The sequence below is a fragment of the Hibiscus syriacus genome, unplaced genomic scaffold (genome assembly GCF_006381635.1).
Source record: "Hibiscus syriacus cultivar Baekdansim isolate YM2019G1 unplaced genomic scaffold, ASM638163v2 tig00112800_pilon, whole genome shotgun sequence".
Lineage (NCBI taxonomy): Eukaryota > Viridiplantae > Streptophyta > Magnoliopsida > Malvales > Malvaceae > Hibiscus > Hibiscus syriacus.
Window position 1 is genome coordinate 122,422 of NW_024063403.1, and position 17,070 is coordinate 139,491.

The 17,070-nt window shown below is 35.8% G+C and overlaps 3 protein-coding genes and 1 pseudogene across 3 annotated transcripts; 2 read left to right on the top strand and 2 right to left on the bottom strand.

The window, feature by feature from the left end:
- The first annotated feature begins 785 nt into the window (after window positions 1-785).
- Window positions 786-2,529, top strand: LOC120183621. Its single transcript, XM_039188295.1, has 4 exons — window positions 786-989; window positions 1,088-1,202; window positions 1,300-1,414; window positions 1,587-2,529. Exons 1-4 carry the CDS (start codon window positions 889-891, stop codon window positions 2,471-2,473), a joined length of 1,218 nt encoding a protein of 405 aa, XP_039044226.1. The 5' UTR covers window positions 786-888; the 3' UTR covers window positions 2,474-2,529.
- A 4,707-nt stretch (window positions 2,530-7,236) lies between these two features.
- Window positions 7,237-7,887, bottom strand: LOC120183633 (stellacyanin-like). Its single transcript, XM_039188305.1, has 2 exons — window positions 7,689-7,887; window positions 7,237-7,607 (listed from the first exon to the last, which is right to left on the bottom strand). The coding sequence occupies exons 1-2, from the start codon at window positions 7,858-7,860 to the stop codon at window positions 7,297-7,299; spliced, it is 483 nt and encodes a 160-aa protein (XP_039044236.1). The 5' UTR covers window positions 7,861-7,887; the 3' UTR covers window positions 7,237-7,296.
- Window positions 7,888-8,945: 1,058 nt separating this feature from the next.
- Window positions 8,946-11,107, bottom strand: LOC120183560. The gene is made up of 5 exons (XM_039188243.1): window positions 11,012-11,107; window positions 10,255-10,504; window positions 9,814-10,057; window positions 9,427-9,760; window positions 8,946-9,341 (listed from the first exon to the last, which is right to left on the bottom strand). The coding sequence occupies exons 1-5, from the start codon at window positions 11,105-11,107 to the stop codon at window positions 8,946-8,948; spliced, it is 1,320 nt and encodes a 439-aa protein (XP_039044174.1).
- A 1,442-nt stretch (window positions 11,108-12,549) lies between these two features.
- LOC120183561 lies at window positions 12,550-16,840 on the top strand (annotated as a pseudogene).
- The last annotated feature ends 230 nt before the right edge of the window (window positions 16,841-17,070 follow it).

A 17,070-nucleotide genomic window follows, 5' to 3' on the forward strand; every position in this document is an offset into this window, starting at 1 on the left:
TAATTTGATACGACGTTTTACCCATCTTGGAACCAACAGGACATGTCCTTGATATGAATTCATTTAGTATACTCTTTCGAGTAATTTCCCTTTTCCTCCCACTAATTTTTATCTAGGAAACAATCATAAAACAAATGGAATTTAAAAAAAAAAGTTAATTCATTTTTAAAAGGGTAAAGTACATAAACGGTCACTTGCCTATAAGATATTATTTTATTTAGTTCATTGACTATTAAACGTTAAAAAATAATCCTCTGACTATGGGAAGTTGCTTTGTTGAGTCCATCGACTATTAAAAGTTACAAAATGGTCATCCGAATATTCATTACGTTCCAAGCTCGTCATTTTTTCGTTAAAATTTGACGACGGTTTGGACTATACGTTAACCTTCTGACTGAGATATGATAAAATATGATCTCATAATCTCAAATGACTATCTTATCTCAGTCAACATGTTAACGTCCAACTCATATGAACGTTAATTTTTTAATGGAAAAGGATGAGTTTGAATAATCGATGAACTCAACGAAGCAACTTCCTATATTGATGGACTATTTTATAACTTTTAATAATAAAAAGATTTAATAAAACAGTATCTTTAAGTATGAAATAAGAAAACAATTTTCATAGTATAAAAACATATTTTTAACAGTCAATCTAAAAATAATTACAGAATAATAATTATAAATAAACAAACCTTTCCCAAGCTGAGTGACGAGTGTAAACAATGGTAAGCTGACTTAAAATTGACTAATCCTTTCCATGTAAAAGTACCATCTTTCAATACTTTCTTCTGGGTAAGCTTCAAAATTTCTCCTCTTTCCCCTTTCTCTCTTGTTTTACCGTTCAAGATTTTTCTTTTTTTCCATTGAAGAAGAGAGATCAAAGATGCCAAAGCCAGGCCCTAGACCTTACGAGTGTGTAAGAAGAGCTTGGCATAGCGATAGACACCAACCCGTGAGAGGTTCCATCATTCAGCAGATTTTAAGGTTCTGGGTCTTTAATCTCGTTACATTTAAGCAGCATTACTTGGTCCTTTTTTGGGGGGGGGGTTTAATTCCATGCTCGCCATCTGTTTGATTTTTAGGCTAGCTATGGGAACTCATAGCACGGCTACTAAAAAGAACAAGGAATGGCAAGATAAAATAATTACTGTCGTCGTCAAAGCTGAGGAGATTATGTATTCCAAAGCCAATTCTGAGGTTCTTTTCTCTTTTCAGTTTCGTGGATCTTTTTTTCTTTCTTTTTCTGTATTTACTTTTGAACTTAATTTTGCTCTTCCCTTAATGTTGTTTTTAGGCTGAATACACGAACCCGGAAACCCTATGGGACCGTGTTAATGATGCCATCAACACGATTATCCGTCGAGATGAGAGCACCGAAACAGGAGAGCTTTTTCCACCTTGTGTTGAAGGTACTATTGAATTTCTGGTTTTGGATTTTACATGTTGACTCTGGGATATTTTTGGATTTGAGGTTATTGTTCGTTTTGATCTACATTAGCTGCAACTTTATGAACTTTTCAAATTGAAACTAGTTTCGATAACCATTTGGACTGAAAGATTGTAGTACATATGTTGTTTTAGCTGCCCTTAATCTGGGGTGCCATCCAGTGAGAGCTTCAAGGAGCCAACGACACTGTAATCCTAGGACTTATCTTACGCCAAGAGCACCTGAACCTGTCCCTGCAGCGCCTAGTATTTTGGATAAAAGCAGTGAGGAACGGTGTTCTCAGTTATCACCGGTTCAGTCCGGCAGTCAATTTGCAAGAATAGGAACCAATGTGAATTCAAATGTTTCGGTTTCACAAACTAACCGCCATGGTTATCAATTTCTGTCTGAAAATTGCCCATCTGGCCCTGACCAATTGATGAGGACAGAAACTAACACCCCACCGAACTTGGGTCAAGTTTACCCACTTTACTATGGAGTTAACTATCAAAATGCAGAATCCCAGACAGGTTCCCGGATTCAGGAAAATATAGTGCCTGATACGATAATTGTTGGGAGACCTATTGGTACAGAGCCAGCTGAAAGGGGTTCCTTGCAGAATTTTTTTCCTTCTGATGTTGATGTTGGTAGTAAGAGACTTGGACAACAAGACATCGGGCGCTACCACGAGAAGTCATTTGCAAAAGAATGTGATTTGTCCTTGCAGTTGGGTCTATTTTCTGACCCTTGTATGCAAGTTTCTTCAATTTGTGAAGACAAAGATGTTGGTCCAAGCTGTGGGGGCAAGCTTAATGATGCTTTTCAACAAACGAGTAAAGGGTTCCGTTTTTTCCCAGAGAGGACTTTTAGTGACCACTTTGATTCATCTTCAAGAAAGTGCTTCATGGAAAATGAAGATAACAATTTTGGAGAAGCAGGGAGAAAACATAAGGCAACATTTGGAGGCAACTCGGAAGATGAACAATTTTGCTGGCAACCAGGGTCGTCGACTAATAATAGAAGAAATGGGCCAGGTTTGTAAACAATAGTTTTAACTGTAGTTTGCCCTTCAAAATTAGTGGTCTTTTGAGAGTATTAGTGAATCTCTTGCTATATTTATTTTCTAGTACTTGTGCTTGTAAAATTTAAATGCTTACCATGAGTTGCATTTTTGGAGTGCAGCAGAGAGTGAACTGTAAATATAATTTTTAGCATCATTGATATCTAATAGTTGGATGATCTAATTCTCATGACACATCTAATTACTCGAACATTTTAATAAATAATTTTTGATCAGTTGAGAACCATATGAGGAATATTTGCCTTCTCAACATATGTGGAATGATTTGTAGGTTTCTACATGCTCAGAGCTCAGGAAACAAATGAAAGAGGAAAAGAATTATAGGTATTTTAGACAAATTAATTAGCTTTTCGAAACTATGAAATGGAGTGAAGTATATACCCCAAGCTGTCATAGAGTGAAGTGTTGATCATGAACTATATATATCCAATTTCCAGGTTTCATGTTCCTTGTAACCTTAACGTGCACGGATCGATTTTAGCATGTTTGTACAAGAACTTCTTGTTGAATTGAATGCTTCTTCTTAAGTTAGCCATGGGATGGCACATTTTACTTATTGGCATTAGGTTAGGTTAGCCGTACTTTCTGGTGCAATTTGCTGCTTGCCATCACTGCCAGGTGAGGGATTATCCATTGCATTTTTTCACTTCTGTGATGGAGATAAGTCTTTGCTAAGTCACTTGTTTTAGGGATCGGGATGGCGAAAAGAACCCGAGTCCGAGTGTTCTGAGAACCGTTGATAGTTTATAAGAAGGAAGGGGGAGGGGCACGGTTGGGAGCAACAGTCACATGCTTGTCCTTGTGGCGTGATGATAACACCGGAAAGTACCTTCTTTGGACAAATGTTGCTCATTGTTGAACAAGGCAAATACTAGTGTGCTGAGCTTTCTTAATCCATGTTTAAAGAACCATCTGAACCATAGATTATAGGGTCAATTACGGTTTAGTACTTAAACTATCAGTTTTAGCCCGTTTTAGTACATTAACTTCAATTTTTTTTCAAAATCATATCTAAAGTTTAATTTTTATTTCATTTTAGTACTCCGTCTTTAAAAATTTAACATGTTTAGTACATAAAATATAAGTTTTGATTCATTTTAGTACTTAAACTTTCAATTTTTTTAAAATTTAATGTTAAATTTTGAATAGGGTTACTAAAATAAAATAAAAGTTGAACTTTAGGTATGATTTTAAAAAATCAAAAAGTTTAGGTATTAAAACGGATCGAATTGATAGTTTAGGTGCTAAACATCTAATTTACCCTAGACTAAACAAGTCGAATCAAGTTTTGCACAAACCTATATATAGTCTCCATTATTCTTCTTTTATTTTCACCTTCACCTTATGTTATTACCACATTAATATCAGTTGAATGTTAAGGAAAATAAATTGGAGCTTCTTCCCATTTCCAACCACAGGTTCTCTGCCATTTCTTTGATTTCATGGGTTAAATTCATCAAATGTCCCTAAATTATGAGTCAAACTCTAAATTAAGTCCTAGACTTCAAAACTATTCTATTGATTTGATGGCAAATCCAAGTTGATATGTACAACCATGGCTTAGAATGAGGGAAAGATCTAACTGGAATTGTGCTTTGAGGATTCAATCGAAACCATTTTGAAGTGTAAGGAGTAATTTTGAAATTTGTCCATAATTTAGGGATACTTGATTATGGGCAGGCATTCCCCAGCCGCAACGTTGTGGACATATGATAATCTGGTATTGAAAGTTTAATGGATCTAATATGGTTAAAAAATAATTAAATTTTAATATTTAATGAGTATAAACTTAAAATATATACGTAATATATATGATTAATTTGATTAATACAATAATTTAGAACAAAATTTATCAATAATCAAACTTATAAAAATCTTAATTACTAATTGATCGAACATCTAATTACTCAATTGATTAACCGTATTAAATCTTAATTCAATTAAAATCGAATAATAAACTCTACTCTTTGTACTTTTAGTGTAGTTCATTTGATTGCTTAGGTGGAGTTGGGAAAGCCGAATAAGAGAAAAGAGACTTCTAAGCACAATGGAATACTCTTTTACTTAGGGATGAGCATGTGTCGGGTTCGGGTCGATTTCGGTTAAGTTAACCCGACCCGAAAATATATTCTCTTCATCTGAAATCCGACCCGAATTTAGGGGCAACTTTATTCGACCCAAAGTTGAACCAACTTTTTCATATAAAATCCGAACTCAATCCGAACTCGATCCGATCCGACCCGAAGTGTGTGTATATATATATATATGCGAGTTAGAATCTACTTAAACAATGTAAACTCTTTAGTTTTACACATATTTAGGACCGTTGGATGAGTGAAAATAGATGGATGAGATTGATTCTTTGTTTTTCCCCCAGTAAATATGTTCACATTTCCTACTTTTAATCTCAACCATCTATTTTCACTCATCTAACGATCTTAAATCTATGTAAAACTAAAAGAGTTTTATATTATATAAGAGGATTCTGCCCTATATATATATATATGTATATATATAATTCACTAAAATTAGGGATCTAATCAAAAAAATAATAATATATAAAGAGTTATTATTACAATTATCCCTAAATATTTAAGGTAAATTTAAATTATTTTATTGGTCGGGCATTTTTTTCACCAAACCTAAACCCGACCCGATCCAAATCCATTTTTAAAAAAAAAAGCTAACTCGCTCTGGTCGGGTCATGTCGAAACTCGTTAGGTTCAGATCTCGTGTCCATCACTCTTACCCGTACGTACGCATGGTGGTAGTTTGGTTGATCACTAATAGGGATGGGCACAAGACCCGAGTTTGATGGATTCTAATCCGACCTGACCTGATTGGGTCAGGTTATTTAAAATAATTTTGGGTTCGAGTCGGGTTAAGTTCGAGTTCAGGGTGAAAAATACTTAACCCGACCCGATCTAAAAAATAATATAAATTTACTTTTAGGAATAATTACAATAATAACCCACTTCTCTCTATATAATATATATATTTCAATTAGATTCAATATTTTGATTGAAAAAATAATATTTTTTTATACATATATTTATTGTTCAAATTTTATCTCAAAAAATTAAATCAGATACAAATTAAGTGAAACTACTCCTTAACTAGAATCAGGTCAAATTTCGATAAAAATTATATATATTTTTTAATTAAATCAGGTTAACTAAAAACCCCCACCCAACCTCAACCTACTAATGAACTGATTTTGTAGCCATTAATGATAAAGTAGTTTGGATGACGTAAAATGTCTGCTAAACTCGGCACCTTTTGAGATATATAGAACCTAAAGTGGATTACTCTTTGCGTAGCTGTAACTGTGTTCTTTTGACCTCGGCCATGGGACCATTTGAGGCCGGGACGCCGGGGGTTCGGGTGGATGATATGGCGTTAGCTAGGCGTAGCATTAGCAAATGGTTTCAGATTTCAAAATGTTCACAATTTATCCATTTTCATCTTTCCTTTTGTCGGATTGATTTTTATAAAATTTATATAAAATTAATAAAAATTTATATAAAGATTCGACGTGTTAATACTTTGATCTAGACTAGTTTTAAAATATATTCGTCTTTTCCAAATAATGCTTCAATCAAACATCTCAAACCCTTCAATCTAAGAAAACCTACAAACCCCTAAAAGTTAAGAAATTTTTTGTTTAATTTCGTCGATCTTAAGTGGATTTTATGGAAAGTCAATCTTTAAAAAAAGAAAGAGAAGTGAAATGCGAATGTTTTGATATTAATCTTACGATTGACAACCAATGATGAGTGATGATTCACTGCCGAGGGCCGAAAAATACAATGACTAAAAATGAATTGTTTAAAATTCAGTGGCGAATTCGATACACTCTTAAGGTTCAACGTTTAAAATGACGTCATTTGAGTATCAATAACCGTACTAAAACAATGTTGTTTTGTCTATATCATCATGTCTTTTGAATTTTAACGATCGTGTTACACAGTTGAAGTCAAAATCAGAATTTAATACTATAATTGAAGTAATCAGAAGTTTAATGCACAAACAATATAATGTCTAGAATTTGATGATATCTAATATAGTTTACTGTAAATGTTAAAATATATAATTTAAATCAATAAAAAATTGAATCAAATTCTATTTATCATATTACTATAATATATACGGTTAGGAATTAATAATAGAGTTAATTGTATCGTATGTCCCTATGCTATAATCAATTTTAAATTGATCCTTAAACTTTTGAATATTTTAATTTTATTTTAAAATTATGACTCTCATTCTAAATTAGTCCTTAAACTTTTGAACATTCTAATTTCATCTCTAAACTATGACCTCATTTCTAATTTTGTCCCTAAACTTTTGAATATTTCAATTTCATCCCCAAATTAATCCAAATATGTAATTAATATCAATCATAATCTAACCTAATTTTTTTTTCAAACATATAATAATATAACTTGGTCTAATGGCTTTATTGACAAGGGATGTGATTAGTATATAAATATAGTTTGTGATGAAATTAGAATGTTCAAAAAGTTTGGGAGACCAATCTAAAATGAAAGTTATAGTTTTGAGATGAAATTGAAATGTTCAAAATTTTAATGACTAATTTAAAATGATAGTCATAGTTTAAGAATAAAATAAAATTATTTAAAAATTTAAGGACCAATTTAAAATAAAGGTAATGAAGTGGTGCAATTAACTCTAAATAATAATAACAAAAATAACCGAACAGAGTGGATACAAAGTTTTTATTCAACACCAAATATCATTCCACGATCACCATCGTAACTAAATTAGCACAACAAAGCATAGGTGATGAACACGAAGACAAGAGACACGGTGGCGACAAGGGACGGAGCTCCGCCGGGAGGACTAAAGACACCCGGCGTATTTCCACGGCCGTCCCGGACATCGATCTTGAGCTTCTGGCCGGCGGAACAGTGACCAAGGTACCCGCAGATGAAGTAATGCTCACCGGTCCTTTTAAGCGTAATCCTCGCCGGTCCTTTGTTCTCCGTTAAGAAGGTGTCCGACTTGGTGCAGGCGTCGTAACCGGGTTCCGTCAACTCCAAAACATCGTGTTGCCCTGTAGTGAAATTGAACACTGCAAACAAACAAAACAACTGCAACTGAATCCGTGTTTTCAAAAACTCGAGATTTCTTTCGAGGAAATTAAGAAACTCACCAAGAACATCATTGACGAAGAAGGTTTTATTGTCGGCCCAATCGCCGTAGAAATTAGGATCAGCGGTCGGGATTTGCCATCCAAATGAATCTCCGACATCATAAGTGGTTGCCGCATGTGCATTACGTAACAGAATTAGGGTTGAAGCCAAAACTAGAATAACTGTCGCCATGTCGATTTCTATAAACAGGGTTTAGGGTTGAAGCCAAAACCTGTGATCTTTGTCTCCTTTACTGCACTATATATAGTGCGAGTCGAACAGCAATAGTGTCTATACGTACTGGTGAATAAAATTCGATTCGATTAGTATTTCATACGTATTTAATAATAACAGATAAAATAATTAAAAAAAAGTTAAGTAGATGACCACCCTACGACAGTCTGTATTTTCCATAGAAGGCTAATTAGAATTTAACTAATGCTTTGACAATTTCAGTTTTAGGGTAAACTATGCATTTAGTACCTAAACTATTAGTTTTAGCCTGTTTTAATACCTAACTTTCAATTTTTTTCAAATCAATATTTAACGTTTAGTTTTGTTTCATTTTAGTACATTATCGTTTAAAATTTAACAGAACTTCTGCATGTGACTGTTTTTTTTCACGAGTAAATCACATCATTCATCCCTTGACTATCTTCTCACTCATATTTTGGTCATTAAAGTTTAAAATTTTCAATTTAAATTCTCCATTTTCAAATTGCTCTTGTTTTAATCACTCTATTTTATTTTATTAATAATATTTTGTGACATGATATTTTATTATTATTTTATTAATATATAATTATAATAAAAATAAATTTGAAAGTTTGAGTGATTAATGAAGAGTAATTTGAAAGTTAATTAAATTAAAAAAATTAAACTTCAATGACCAAAATAGGAGTGAGAAGATAATTAAGAGATGAATGATGTAATTTAACCATAAAAAAGTGTCAAGTTGTAACAGTTCCGTTAAATTTTTAATAGCAGATATTAAAATAAAACAAAAACTAAACATTAGATATTATTTTGAAAAAATTGAAATTTTAAGTATTAAAATAAACTAAAATTAATAGTTTAAGTACTAAACATGTAGTTTACCCTTAATTTTATTATTACGTTTTATCTAAAGAATTTTTTGGATGAATGCTGATTCATTATCCAAGAAAGCAGAATACACTGCTACAAACTAAAACCAAATAACAACAGAACACAACCACAGACTAAACAACAATGCCCACCTCCCATCAAGCATTAACCTAGCCCCCGCTCCAAGCAGATCATTGGACTAATACTCCCCATCGCCTAGTGCCTGCAAGTCGCAAACAAACATCCTCACGAATTTCCCTCACCAGGACCTCACTCCCCCTCGCCCTGCCACCAAAAGCTCGAAAGCACCTCTCCCTCCAAACACGATACACGTACGCACTCCACGCAAGCCTAAAAAGAATCGAAAAGGCAGTCCTACCTCTGCACCTAGCCAACGCCCAAACCAACTCCTGACGCCACTCCCAAACAGCTCTGTTCAGACCACAAAACTTCAAAATTTCCCCCCAAATCCTCCTGCCATGCTCACACGCAAAAAATATATGATCCCTAGCATCCACGCCATTCAGACAAAAATAACATCCAGCACTCTCCACAACACCCCATCTTCGTAGGCAATCGATCTTGCACTGCAAACCAAACCATTAAAGCAAAACGAGGGACATGAAAAAGAAACCACACCAACCTTACCCACTGAACCCTTTCATGGCACACTCGAGTACGCTGCCAAGCCTCCTCGGCCTTCCCTGAACCGATCCAGTCCCCCGACCCCGGATCAATAAATTGAGCGGCCACACTCCTTAGCTTCACCAGCTTCTTCCAGAACCAACTGCAGCCCAAAACAGGAACAAATTCCATAAACGACCTACCCTTAAGAACATAAGCATCCGCCCACCGTACCCACAAAGTATCAGACTTTATAACCAAAGCACGAATCTGCTGGATAATGCTAGCTCTATTCCACTCACCCAAATCCCTCAAACCAAGCCCACCCTCCTCCTTCAACCTACAAATCTTATCCCAATTTATCCGAGCCCCATTAGCACTCCTGTCAGCCCCTTTGCAAAAAAAAAAAAAAAACTACAGCAGACATGAGCCAACCTCTTAACAACCCCCTTAGGCAGCACAAAATGCCTACCCGAATAAGCTTGAATATTATAGAGCACAATTTGAATCAGTTGAAGACGCCCAACAAAGAAAAGCATCTTAGAAGCCCAACTATTAACCCTGTCAACCGCCTTTCCAATGAGAGGAGCACAGTCCTTAGCAGTAAGCCTTCTCGTCACTAAGGGAACTCCTAAATAACGAACTGACAATAGACCAATCTTAAACCTAGTAATCTCTTCTATTTTAAGAATTCCATAACAGAAACCCCCAGTCTTCGTGGAATTTAAACAAACTCCGAGAATCCCCGAAACTCCTCCAGCACACATTTAACCCCCACAATATCACCCACACTCCCTTTTTCAAAAAATCAACAGATCATCAGCAAAACTGAGATAAGGCCAATTTTTTTACACTTCGGATGGTAATAAAAAATACCCCCGCAACAGCAGCATCCAACATCAATGAGAGCACACTCGTCGCTAAAACAAAGAGATAAGGGGACAGTGGATCCCCTTGCCTCACTCCCCTCTTGCCCTCTAATCCACTCCACAAATAACTCAGTAAAATTATAAGCTTTCAGAACATTAATCACTAACCCCCAATGAAGGGAATCAAACGTTTTCTGCAAATCCACATTTATAGCACGAGAGGACAAACGCTTCCTCCAATACCCCTTAACCAACTCCTGACCAAATAGAATATTGTCAGAAATACTCTTGCCCTAAATGAATGCAGATTGATTACCCGGGATAATAATAGGCAGCCATTTGGCCATAAGGTTCACAATCACCTTAGTAATACATTTATAAATGACCTGACAGCATGAAATGAGATGATAGTCCCTCACCCTGCTAGGGTTCTGCACCTTAGGGACCAGCGTTATAGAGGTAGAATTAAACCCTTTAAAGGGGCTAAGGAACTAAAGTAAAATTGGATTGCCTCCACAACCTCATCACCCACCACCTCCCAAGCACTCTAGCAAAAACTAGCAGTATATCCATCAGGCCCCGGAGCCTTCTACCCATCCATCGAAAACATAGCCCCCTTAAATCTCTTCTCGAGTAACAGGCAAGCACAAATCCCTTCTTGCATCATCATCAAGACCCCTTCGAATCAAGTCCCTAAGGAACCCCACCGAAGGCACCACCACAGAATCATCAACCTTCCCTAATTGACCCTTAAACTAGGAGACAATTTCCTCAACAATCTCCCTCCTAGACTCAAGCCGAGCCCCTTCACCAGAGTAAAGAACCCGAACAGCATTCAAATTATTCCTAACCTTCACCATGCGATGAAAAAATTTGGAATTCTGATCCCCTGTTTTATCTAAAGAATTATACAAGGAAATAGGACGAAGAAAATAACATTGTGTTGGTTTATTACAGAACATAAGAACAAGATGTATATGTCCTCACCAAGCCACTGCCAACAATATTCAATCGATTCCATATTTTATGAGAATTTAATGTCTATGAATTAATTAAATTTCTTAAACCCCTGATAGATAATGCACGTTTAAGCCTATAATATTTTTAAAGAGTAAATATATTAATTATCTCGAAAGAAAATGATCTATTATAAAGTTTCAGTGCGATCTCTTGCATGCAATTCAATTGAATAAGTTATTGATCCAAGTGCACGGGAAAAATATCTTTCAAAAAGGGATAGAATGTAAAAGAGAAATTAACAATCATGGTTTTAAATAGCGGTCTGCAAACATAATAATGCCCGTAAAATAACAATAGCGCTGCCTTCTGATATACCTACTATACTCGTAATAGCGCTCGCTATAGCTGCAATAGCGCCTGCTAGTGCCCCTATGGCCGCAATCACGATAAACGTAACATGACAAAAAACGCGACCACGAGCACGATTTGAATCTCTGAACACAATATGAACTGAATTTTAATTCGATTAATATTATCATGAATTTGTCTTGTAAAAAAGAAACGTCGGGTACTTGCCTATCGCGAGCTCCACCGGAATAATTGGGACGAGCATGACAACATTTGGAATCTTGCTTGGAGATTCGATGGGCCTCAGAGTGTTCGAAATTTCATTTGGTTAATCCTTAGGAACCGTCAGCTTACCAATATGGAGAGAGTGCGGCGCTGCTTGTCCTCGGATAAGTGCTGGCCGCTGTGTGGGGAGTGTGAAGAACCAATTCTCCACGCCATCAGGGATTGCAATGCCGCTAGGAGCACTTGGCTTCAGATTCTTCCAGCTCACAAAACAGGGAGTTTTTTCAACTATAATCTTTTGGATTGGTTGGAGCTTAATCTTCAAAATGTTGCAGGTACAAATGGAGGTTCGCGGAACTGGAATCACCTTTTTGGAATCTTGTTATGGAGGATCTGGAAGAATCGCTGCAAATTCATTTTCACCGGTGTGAGCTGGTCCTCGGAGGCTACTCTCAAAGCGGCGCAAGCTTGGGCTCGACCGATATTTACCAGAACGTCAAATCTCCCTAACAACACAAACCAGAAATCCAGAAATCCCGGTTGGATTCCTCCTTGTGCTGGAACGTTCAAGCCTAATACTGACGGCGCTTTCAACCCAAGTTCGAAAGCAGCTGGTGGAGGTGGCTTAATCCGGAACAACAATGGTGAATGGATTGTGGGGTATAGTCGCAATATCGGACACTGTTCGGGTCTCCAGGCTGAGCTTTGGGCTCTCCTCGATGGTCTTCACTTAGCTTGAAGTCATGGCGCGTGGAACGTCTTGGTTGAAATGGACAATGCCGAAGCTATAAAACAAGAAGTTATTGTTAAATTTGGTTACACCGGAAATGTAACGTAACGTTTATGGGAGAAAAATCAAATAGAATTTTTAAATGTGAAGGATTTTTTTTAAGAATTTTTTAGAATTAGAACTAAAATGATAGAATACATATGTTTTTATACTAAAATTCCATTACATCATATTGCATCACAATTCCGCTTAATATCGAACGCTCAATGATATATTTATAATAATATTTTGCCTGAAAGACTAAATTATAACTTTTTTTTAAAAAAATGATTCATTTATAATCAAATTAATAATTAAGTGACAGATGATCTTAAAGCATTTGCTTAGATACATTTAAGGATGAACATAACATTTTATGTGAGATCGATGTATAAACTTAATAAGTTACATTAAAAACTTGGGTAAATCAAAACTTTAGTACCTAAACCATTAGTTTTGGTCTGTTTTAGTATTTAAATTTTTATTTTTTTTAAAATAATACCTAAAATTTAGTTTTGTTTCATTTTAATACCCTCAACGCTAAAATCTTTAGTTTTGTTCTATTTTTGTAACATGTTCAAAATTTAACATTAAGTTATTAAAAAAATTAAAAGTGTAGGTACTAAAACAGGTCAAAACTGAAAGTTTAGGTACGAAATACTCAATTTGCCCTAAAAATCTAGAAGGTATGAAATTACAAAATTCAAGAGGTGCAAATTCAAAAAATTATGTTAAAATTTTAAGATCACGAAATTAAATAATCAATAAAAATATTTCAATTATTTAATAATCTAAAATTTTTAAAAATACGACCTGACCGAACCGGACCGTCCAACCTCCCTCGAACCATCTATGGATACATTCCATCTCTTAATGATTCCATCTCTAATAAGAAGTCAAAAGTTGCGAGCCTCATGAATTAATCGGGTAATTAGGCTTAGAGGATTGTTAGGTCACGCAACTCTCTTCGTGGAGGGTGTTTGAAAGTTAAATTTTCAAGAATATTTAAATGCTTGATAAATCTTAATAAATAATATTTGTGAATCTTACGTTCAAAACTTATTAATTTGAGATTCAAAAAATTTGACTTATTGATTTTAAATATCTAGATCTTAGGGTATTTAAATCAGTCTTTGACAACTCAAAAATCAACGAGTTTGGACTATTAGATTATCGGATCCTAATGATTTAGATGTGTCTTTTTATGTGGTTAAATATAATTTTTTTTTCAGTTGAATATTCAAAATTTTATTTGAAATCGTTGTCATATCAATAAAATTATGCTTTAAAAAATACATGAATCAATTTATTTAAGTGGTTAAAGGAATCATTATTGTTTTTAGAGATATCAAGTTGTAACACCAGTAATTGTAACAAGATAATTGAATATTCATTGTCAAATTATTAAGAATATTTAGAATATATATTACTTTATAATTAATTTAACTTAATAAAAAAACAAAAAAATTGTTTTTAAAATAATTTTTTTTTTAAATGTTGAAACACAGATAGCCGTTTTCGATGACCCAAACTCCAAGGGCCAAATCCCCCCCCCCCGATTCTCACTCAACCCCATTTTTTGGCGGTTGCCGATTCCTCCTTGGCGGCGCCTGCAGCAAACTGCAGCCATTACTTCTCTTCTTCATCTCCATCCTTCCATTTCCAAGCCCTCTCTTTCCCTCCTTTCTTCTTCTGCTGCTGCTGCTGCTTCTTTGCCTCTTCTTCAACCTCTCTCTTTCCTTCCAAAAACACCTACAAGACCCATTGTTATCCACTCGGCTGAACCATTCCGTGTCAAATGCTGTTCCACCGTTCCCGTATCCGAATCCGGTCCATCCGGTTCCCGATCCGTTTCCTCCATCAAGATTGCCATAATTGGTTTTGGAAACTACGGCCAATTCCTTGCTAAAACTCTTGTTTCTCAAGGACACAAAGTTTTACCCCACTCGAGATCGGACTATTCCCGTACGGCTAAAAAAATGGGTGTTTACTTCTTTTCGAACCCACATGACTTATGTGAGCAACACCCGGAAGTTATTATCCTTTGTACTTCGATTATATCCACCGAACGTGTTTTAAAGACTCTTCCTTTACAAAAACTGAAACGCTCCACATTGTTCGTCGATGTTTTATCCGTCAAGGAGTTCGCTAGGAATCTGTTTCTCGATGTCTTGCCTTCTGATTTCGACATCATTTGTTCATATCCCATGTTCGGACCGCAAAGCGCGAGACAAAGCTGGAAAGACCTCTTCTTCGTCTACGAGAAGGTCAGAATCGGGAACGAACCCTCCAGGGTTCAAAGATGCGAACAATTTATTGGAATATTTCAAAGTGAAGGGTGTAGGATGGTGGAAATGAGCTGCCAGGAACATGACTGGTTTGCGGCGGGCTCTCAGTTCATGACACACACGGTCGAGAGAGTGCTGGATATGTTGGGATTGGAGCCGACGCCGATCAATACAAAGGGTTATGAGGCTTTATTGAATTTGGTTGAGAATACTTGTGGGGATGGCTTTGATTTGTATTATGGGTTGTTTTTGTATAATAAGAGTGCTTTGGAGATGGTGGAGAGGCTGGATTTGGCCTTTGATGCTTTGAGGAATGAGCTTTTTGGCAAGCTGCATCAGGTTGTGAGGAAACAGTTGTTTTGATCAAGGAGAGAAGGTAAAGAGTCTCCATCATAATAGTTACCCAAATGGTGCTGCATCGGCTTTAAGCTCAATTGCTTTGAGGTATTTCCTGGATTTCACTTTTGTTTCTTTAGTTGTTGGTTCAATTCAACATGCATGACATGGATGGTAGATATTCATTTAGCTTTAAAAGACTGAAGAGTTTCGGTATCCTTGGAAGGTTAATATGCGAAATCATAATGAATTCAGAATCTTTCTTCGTTTTACAGGCTCCTTACTTTTAATGCTTTTTTTTCTTTTCTTTATATCTGTTTAAATGTTAAATGTGTAGAATTTAGTTAGAAGTAGATGTTAAATAATTTCAACGTTTAGTGGTTGGAGTAAACATGGCTTTAAGAGTACTTGTTATTAACGTTGTCAATGGCGCAAGACACACTAGGCATTTAAACCCTTATATTGCTTCAGGCGCAATGCGCCAGCCTGAGTGAAGTAAAGTGCAACATATATATACAAAAATGTAATTTTTTATTGGTCATTATGCATAATTTCCTTATGGTTAATGTTTGTTGTTGCATGTTCAATTATTATGAAGTACAGGGTTTGATATTAGACTTGTCTTACTAGTAAAGCTATGCCAAATGAAAAAAGAGTGAAAACTGCTTGGGAGAAAGTGGGGATTCTTGTGATGTAAGTTGTATAATATATTTACAGGCTTTTACTGCAACTTTCAAATCTCAAGATTTTATACCTTATGAATTCAAAGGAAAGGTATCCAAAAGTGTTGATGATAGTTCAAAGCTAAAGATTGCGATTGTTGGATTTGGAAACTTTGGCCAGTTCCTTGCAAAGACTATGGCTTGCCAGGGCCACTCAGTTTTAGCGTATTCTCGAACTGATTACCGAGATGCAGCTGAGAAGTTGGGTGTGTCTTTCTTTTCTGATGCTAATGACGTGTGTGAAGAGCATCCAGAAGTTGTTCTTCTTTGTACCTCGATTCTTTCGACTGAAAAAATTCTCAAGTCGATGCCCTTTAAGAGATTGAAGAGAAGTACTCTATTTGTTGATGTACTATCAGTGAAGGAGTTTCCAATGAATTTGTTTATTCAACATTTACCGCCGGAGTTTGATATTCTATGTACACACCCCATGTTTGGACCTGAAAGTGGTAAAAATGGATGGAATGGGCTTCCTTTTGCTTTTGATAAGGTGAGGATTGGAAATGACGAAAGGCGAATATCTCGGTGTAATAGCTTCCTTGATATTTTTGCCCTAGAAGGATGCCAAATGGTGGAGATGACTTGTGCAGAACATGATCGGCATGCCGCAGGTTCGCAGTTCATTACCCATACGATGGCAGGGTTTTGGAGAAGCTAGAATTGGGCTCGACACCAATTAACACAAAAGGTTATGAGACTTTGTTGAAGTTGGTAGAGAATACATCTGGAGACAGCGTCGATCTTTATTATGGGTTGTTCATGTACAATGTAAACGCAATGGAACAGCTTGAGAGAATGGATTTTGCCTTTGAGTCATTGAAGAAGCAGCTCTTTGATAGATTGCATGGTGTTCTTCGGAAGGAATTGTTTGGAAATTCGGAGAAGCTCAAGGTATTGCAGGAGAAATCAGAAAAGCGAAATGGTGCACTTTCATCTTCTCCATAGTGTTAAAATCAGCTAGCTCCATGTTTTCGTTTTATGCAAGTTAAATGGTTAATCTTTCTTTATCCTATTGGCCACTTCAATATCTATCCCATTTTCAAAAGATTAAAAGGCTTTTGAAGCGAAAATTTCTGATATCAAAGCTTTTGTGTTGATTGATAAATGTCACGCTTGTAAATTGTAACATGCAACTGCTGCAACTATTTGCATTCCATATGCTTGTGATGTGTAAC

What these genes read in the sequence shown, in the direction of transcription:
- LOC120183621 (XM_039188295.1), top strand. Translation starts at nt 889, where the DNA reads ATGCCAAAGCCAGGCCCTAGACCTTACGAGTGTGTAAGAAGAGCTTGG. An exon ending in ATCATTCAGCAGATTTTAAG is followed by an intron (nt 990 to 1,087) that starts GTTCTGGGTCTT and finishes TTTGATTTTTAG; the next exon opens with GCTAGCTATGGGAACTCATA. An exon ending in ATTCCAAAGCCAATTCTGAG is followed by an intron (nt 1,203 to 1,299) that starts GTTCTTTTCTCT and finishes TGTTGTTTTTAG; the next exon opens with GCTGAATACACGAACCCGGA.
- LOC120183633 (XM_039188305.1), bottom strand. Translation starts at nt 7,860, where the DNA reads ATGGCGACAGTTATTCTAGTTTTGGCTTCAACCCTAATTCTGTTACGT. An exon ending in CTTCGTCAATGATGTTCTTG is followed by an intron (nt 7,608 to 7,688) that starts GTGAGTTTCTTA and finishes GTTTGTTTGCAG; the next exon opens with TGTTCAATTTCACTACAGGG.
- LOC120183560 (XM_039188243.1), bottom strand. Translation starts at nt 11,107, where the DNA reads ATGGTGAAGGTTAGGAATAATTTGAATGCTGTTCGGGTTCTTTACTCT. An exon ending in TGGATGCTGCTGTTGCGGGG is followed by an intron (nt 10,058 to 10,254) that starts GTATTTTTTATT and finishes TTCTTAAAATAG; the next exon opens with AAGAGATTACTAGGTTTAAG. An exon ending in CCTAAGGGGGTTGTTAAGAG is followed by an intron (nt 9,761 to 9,813) that starts GTTGGCTCATGT and finishes AGGGGCTGACAG; the next exon opens with GAGTGCTAATGGGGCTCGGA.